The sequence below is a fragment of the Alligator sinensis genome, unplaced genomic scaffold (genome assembly GCF_000455745.1).
Source record: "Alligator sinensis unplaced genomic scaffold, ASM45574v1 scaffold32_2, whole genome shotgun sequence".
In the NCBI taxonomy this organism is placed as follows: domain Eukaryota; kingdom Metazoa; phylum Chordata; order Crocodylia; family Alligatoridae; genus Alligator; species Alligator sinensis.
Window position 1 is genome coordinate 520,624 of NW_005842670.1, and position 7,069 is coordinate 527,692.

The window sequence follows — 7,069 nt, forward strand, 5'->3', positions numbered from 1 at the left end:
TGTAAACTGCCTCAGTTGGCCTTGAAAGCAGCAGACAGTAGCTATCACAAGACACAAGCATTAGGTAACCTACTGCATTAGGTAACACTTCACGCAAGGTCTGAACAACTTGAATTTCTCCAGTGTCTCTGCATGTACTGAGATCTGCTAAGGAAGGTTGATTTCAGAGAAACTCCTTTCCAGATGTTAGCATCCAGGAAAAGGTTATTTTCATCTTGTTAACTAGACCACAAAGGTACAAAATAGCATTAAAATAAAATATTATGTCATATCATCAAGAACACTATAACCTTCCCCTTTCTAGTTTTCTCTGTATAGCAGCCAATACTTAGGCTCCTTGCTGACAAAGGAGCATTATTTTCCAAAACGTATCCTCTGAAGCAAGAAATTGCCACTCCAGCAAACCTAGGACTGCAGAAATGAAAGAGAGAAGGCTCAGTTCAGCCTGATTGTTCACCCACTTCAGGCTTCATAGTTACACTTCAGAAACAAATTCTATCCCTTCTTTGTGAGTGGTACTCAGAAAAGATCATGCTTAATATAACCAGTGGATCCATAAACTGTTCCTAGGTAGTCAGGTTGGACTGGTGTTTGCATGAGTAATCTCTCCTTACCTGTGCTGAAAAAAGTGATATTATACTGTAGTAAAGACTAGCAAAAGCAGTAGGTTGCTGCAGATACCAATTTATAAATTAAATATGAAGCTGAAATTCTATCCCATCTCATTACCACAGCTGATGGTAATTCCACACTACACAAATTCAAATATGACCAAGATAACTCTCATATTTCTAACTAAAAGCATTATTTCACACTTACTAGACTGTATATCTATGTGCTAGAAAACAAGAGCTGGCTGCTCTTCATCTCAGCTAGGCTGAATGTTGGTGAAAGACAAAAAAAGGCTCAACTGGAAGAAGAACCCACTCTCACTGTATTTCCCTAATTCTGAAAATGGTTTTAAGGGATCCCCATTGAAAATAGTCTTGCCCACACCATGACAGCTGCAGCAACCAACCTCAGTGCACTTTGGCTAGAACCTCCTCTCCTCTCAAAGCCGGATTTGGGGGGGACATATTACCTTGGGTCTGTGACAGCAGAAAGCTCCTCAATGCACGAGGAATGCTCTACTACAGTGCTGCTTAACCTCTAGCCCACGGGGATGTAAGGACACTGCAGGTTGGATGACACCATCCCATGCACCAGATCATGTTGGCACACGGGGTTGTGTCAAGGCCAGATCCAGCACATGGGGTTGTGCTGGCATGCCAGATGGCACCCACGGACTAACTACATACCAACCTACGAGGCCAGAAAGTTGAGCACCACTGCTCTGATTACCTTCTGGCTCCTTTGAACTGTCACAATGGCAGAAAGGTCTAGAATGTGTCGCCGCCAAGAGCCGCGGCACGGGGTTCGGGGCCTTAGGAGCCCTAGTCGGCGGGTGGGTACTTGTGACGCTTGGAGTGGAATCAGGTACTGACGCGTTTTGATTGAACAAAAAGGTTGTTTACTTACACTGCTCGTACAGTGCAGGCCAGAAGCTTGCTTCGATTACGGTTGTAAACAAAACTTGGGTCGGGGAGAAATGACAAAGTTTGTTTGGTCGGTCTGCAGAAGTGTTCGGGGTGTTCGGGCTGGCAGTCGTCTTACGTCTCTGGTGGGGGTGTGCTAGGCCCCCTGGGTCGGTGACGGGGAGTGATTAGAGGTTGATCAGGCCCCTAAGTTCTTCTCTAAGACACGCGTGGAGTTTGCTAGGCTCCACAGCGTGCTCAGAGCTCTCCACAAGATGTATGTGGAGTCCTCCAACTTGGGCGGAAACTGCTTCAACCTCTTATACGGCTAGCAAGCCAATCACTAGTCGCCACGTAGGAATAATTTAAAACTGGCCAATAATAATGTGAATTTGCATATGAGTGGCGGGCATTTGGTTACTGGGTTCAGGCATAGCGGAATTTTCCTCCATGACTTAGTTACTGCCACCAGAATGATTGACAGCAAAACTATGCCATATGTATCGAACCCATGGAATTTTCCTCTGTGCTATGTCATTTCTCCTCTGGGCTACACCAATTCTCCTCTGGGCTATAGGCATCTAATTAATGGGTTCTGACAGAATGCATCAAAGATTCTGGCCCAGAGTCCATGAAATCAGGAAGGAAAGCTGGTAGACTGCAGTTGCAGGAGGACCAAGAGCTATTAGAACAATACAAACGACATAGTTACAATTATCACAGCTCTGGAGCTGATAGATTCCATGTAAAGAGTTGCTTTGTATTTTCACATATTTCTTAATAATACAAAAAATATGATTAAAATCCCTAAGTCTCACATTGAAGATAAAGGATGAAAAAAAAAAAATCACATTTTCACATTAATGAATTTCTCTATGCACAAATAATTTTAAATTTTTATCCTAACACCTTAAAATTAACCAAAATAAGATGACGAAACTAAAAATGTAAATGGCTGACAGTAGCTTTTTTTAAATAAATCATAGGCTTGTAACAGCACAGAAGCTTTTCTGCTATAAAGATGGGAGGCTGTAAGGGAAAGAAAAAACACTTTTTTTGCTGGAATTTTTTAAACAACAAAACAAATCCTTTAGCTATACCTGAACAGGCCTCACTGACTCCTGATTGCAAGATCTGGGTTGATGTCCCATAGATTCCCAACCACATGAAATAACCTCTGCAGGCTGTTGAACTCAATTCTGCTTTCTGAAACAGAGGCCAAGATTGCCTGCATACTGCCAAACTTCCCAGGGTGTGATAATATATTCATCTGACTTTGCCAAAAGTGTTTATGCTGATGTGGATGTTATTAGCAACAGTGATTACAAGTAAAGGAAAGTGGGTGACAATATCTGTACGTTTGCATTTCACCATCTTGTTTTCTATTTTGATTAAAAAAAAAAAATGCAACGTCTCCATTCAGTAATACTGAAAAATTTCCTGATGTATTAATTACGCTCATAAGGCACTGGCTCAGGCAAAAGGCCTGAGTTTCAAACACTAAATTTCACTGTTTAAATCTTTTGAAGGCCATGGTCCTGAAGGAAACAGTACATCTGTTTATTACACATTAAACCTCGAGGCATCTATCAAATCTCTATAATAGGGGTTTTCAACCTTTTTGGATCAGTATAGCCCTGGCAGCCAAATGCCAAGCAGCGTACCCCTGGTTGCCGGACGTGGCACAGGCACCGCCTGGCCGGCCGGAGAGCAACAGAGGGGAGTAGCGGGTGCACGGCTGGACGCAAAGCGGGGTGGGGTAAGGGGAGGGGCTGGTACGTGACCGGATGCAGTGGGGGCAGGGGGGCGCGTGGCTGAATGTGGAGTGGTAGCTGCTGTGTGCAAGCTTCCTACCCCCCGGGCTAGGTGGGCAGCACCTGCGTGGCAGAATGGGATTGTGCGTGGTGGTGGTCCATCCCTGCCCGCATGTACCCCCTAGGGCCTTTTCAAGTACCTCTGGGGGTATGCATGCCCCTGGTTGACAACCCCTGCTCTATAACATACTACTGAAAGGCACACAGCACAGAATGTGTCCCTTGAGCTCATTAGGCATAACTATTGCATTGTATACCACAAGTTTTCAAATGTAGTTTTATTTCACTCATCTATATATACTCTTTACATACATTTTAAAACAGCATAGTTCAAATATGTATCACAATACATTACTTAAAACATTTTAAAGATACGTTCCTTTATAAAAGGTTTTAACACAATGGAAGATCAGTCAAGAAAAATTTACACCAAAAGTCAGCATGTTTCTTGATAAATAGAATACTGCAAAGCCCTACCTTGCACGAGCACAAGTATTCATCACAATACCTTAAGAGACTCTGTTTTAAATAAGTGGACTTAATTTTCGTTCAGAGGATGCAAGTTTCTATCACAACACTGATCCATTAACTCTTTGTGCTTTTCAAATGACAAACATTTTACAGAAATAAAAATTCCTTAAATAGCAGGTGATAGAAAGTGAGTGAAAGAACATTTGTCTCCCATTCCAGTAGTGGCATCAAAGTTCACAGAAATTTTCATTAGGGCCAAATGCAGTTAAGTCCCGTTTACTACTTCCTCTTTTTTGTCTGCTCCCCAGTGTCTAGTTTGCGTTTTTTAGCAGAAGCTGGTTCATCCTTTTCATCATCTTTAAATAAAAGACAGCATTAATCAATGCAGGCACAATATGCAAACTCAAGCTGCCAAGTTCAATATCTTTGGTCATATATCCTTATCCTCCTGCCAAAAAGCCATATTTTACCATATTTGGAGGCTGCCAAAATAAAGGAGCATTTAGTACATTCCAAGAATGAGGATGTTATCAAAGACACAAAGAAGTCATACAAACATATTCTTTGTATTATCAGAGTGCCTAGGGGTCAAATCAAAATAGGATCCCATTTTGCTAGACACTGAAGAGAGTATCTGCTCCAAGAAGCTCCTATTTTAAATAGACAAAGGGGAGAAATGGAAACAGACAAGCAGAATGATCATTTCTAAGTGGCATTCAGTTCATTTCACTTTTTTAAATTTTTGACTGGGGATTTATCAGGAGGGATGAAGGAGGCCAAGGTAGGAGGAAGAGAAAGAAGGAGGGAGACATGAAGGTCAGGTGGGGCAAAGAGTGGAGTAAGTGTAGAAACAAAAAGAGCCATCAGTATGTGGGAGCTAATATCCAGAGCAACAGACTGAAGTAAGCAGTCTAGCAATATCTCTAGATGATGTTCCCTTTGTCAAAGGTCTCAGTGAGAAAACCTAAAATGCTCCACAGATACCTGAAATTCTATCAGAGCCATTTCAAAAGAATCATTTTCTAGTCTTAGCACCACTCTCTACAGTTTGTCATAAGCTATCTTTATTTTCATGCAAGAGGCAAATATGCTTATATTCAGCCAAATTTAAAATACTCCAACCAACCCCTGCTCCACTCTGTTTTCTGAATTCTTACAGCCCTAGCCATCAGAGCTTACACCACCAAGACATTTGGGTGGAAGAGTACACTCTTACTGCTTTGTTTTGTTTTTTAAAGTCTTGACAGTATAAACCCTCAATCCAAACTTTAAGATGAACAGAAAAGGATTACAGATCAAATATGAAAATAAAAGTTCTCCAGCATCTGTTGTCATTTCCTAGTCCTGCTAGTGGTATCAGGAATACAAGTGCCTTTTTGGCAGCCTCAGTTCAGGCCCAAAGAGACAGGCTGTATATGGAGGCAACGCCATCCATCTACCCTTGCAAATACTCCTCAGCCAGCATGATTTTAGAGAGGGAAGTAGTGAGGCAACCAGATATGACTGCTCTAAAGAAACTGGTACAAGGGGAGGAAAAACAGCCCACCAGAGCCCTTGCTCAAAGATTTCTGTAGCAGAGCCTACTTGTCTACACCACCTTTAATGTATCTTGCTTTTCAAAAGAAATGCTGTTACTATGCAGATCCACACATCCTGATGTGACTGTGGAAAGCACGGCCATGTTATAACATGACAACACAAGGAGAAAATAGCAATGTAAGGCAGACCACCCTTAATCGGTGATGTAGAGAGAAGTAGTGAGCCACATTAATGATGTGTTAGAGCAGCAGATTTTTAATGGACTCTCTTGAATTCTTTGGCCACCAATGGTTTCAAGTCCCAATCTATGAAATTTTGGTCCCTAACTCTGCAGGCAACTGTACAAGCATCCAACTCCTTTACAGTCCTCTAAATAATCTAGTATATTATTATGATTGTTGTCTTATCTTCCCCATGATAAAACTGCAGTCTGAATAATAAAGCTTAATATGATAAAAACATTAAATCTAATACAAGGGAAGCTTCAGGATTTTGGTACAGAATCTGAGCAGAACATCACCGAAACCTCCACCCAGCCATGGAGAAGCAATCAACACAGTTAAAATCCTGGGTGTTGTACTATGAAAAAGTGTACAGATTAGCATAAGATTGCTTAGGAAAAAAGAGATATTATGCCATCCTGATATATTTTTATCTTAATAGCTATTCAGAAAGCTGATTCAAATCATGATAATCTTTTAGTTGACTAGAAGGATTATTTTTATTGGGCTTTCACATGCAATTCTTTATCTTCTTAGGCCTTCGACAAACAATCTAGTATTTTAAATATATTAGACGCAGCCTTTCATAGGGTCTAGGGGCAGTCTTGTGGGGGGGTGGCAAATGGTGGAAATTCAAACTTAAAAGCAGAACGCAGGAGTCACAGAACCACTAGTTTTGGGGCCTTTTACCAGGTTATGTGATTACCTGATCCTACCGGCTCTTGTTCCTCTTCTGGTAAGAATTTCACTTTATTGGTCTGCTGTGGAGCATCGTCACCATTGTCCTCATAAATATTAGACCACTTTATTGCCATATCCAGCTCAGGAGGGGGAGGCGCCTTCTTTTCGGTGATGCTGTAGGTCTCGGGTGGGGGCACCGCGTTGGTCTTCCACACCTTGAACTCCTTAGGAGGCTGCCGAAGTGAACACAAGACGCCATTTACTGGGCCACAAAACCGGAGAAGCAGGCCTGGAAGGGACGTCCCCTCCAGAGGTCCCCAGCCCTGTCCAGCTCATCACCTGAGCTCCATGTACCACTACTGTCACCCCACAACACCGACCCAACGCCCAGACAGGTCAGGCAAGGGGAACCGCAGCAGCCCAGTCCTGCTTCTATGAAGCGCTGCCAATACATGCTGGAGAGGTCCTGGGTACAGGCCGTACCCGCCGCCCCGGGGCCGGGTCCGGGACAAGCCCCTGCGGCCGGCTGCCTCCGCCAGCACCGGCACTGCCCGAGGGAGGCTCGGGAAGCAGCAGACACAGGGGGCAGGAGGCGGGGGCAGCACAGGCCCAGGGGGCGCCATTTCCTCCGTCAGGAGGGGGCTGCGAGGGGAGGCGGCCGGGCCTGCCCAGAGCTTTCCCCCGCCCCGGCCCCGCACCTCCTCGGGCGCGCGCAGCACGCGGCGGTCCCAGTCGATGTGGCGCTGCAGCGGGTTGCTGAGGAAGGCGGGCGGCTGCGACACCTTCCGGAACAGCTCGTCGGGCGGCGGCAGGCGCGGCCTCCGCCCCG

At 44.2% G+C, this 7,069-nt stretch overlaps 1 protein-coding gene across 1 annotated transcript; it reads right to left on the bottom strand.

Moving 5' to 3' along the window:
- Positions 1 to 3,588: 3,588 nt before the first annotated feature.
- On the bottom strand, positions 3,589 to 7,064 carry CUNH1orf52 (chromosome unknown C1orf52 homolog; the record flags this gene model as incomplete). Its single annotated transcript, XM_006033853.3, has 3 exons — positions 3,589 to 4,155; positions 6,266 to 6,473; positions 6,939 to 7,064. Coding segments are annotated over 3 exons (411 nt in total), but the record flags the coding sequence as incomplete, so codon positions are not given.
- Between the last annotated feature and the right edge of the window lie 5 nt (positions 7,065 to 7,069).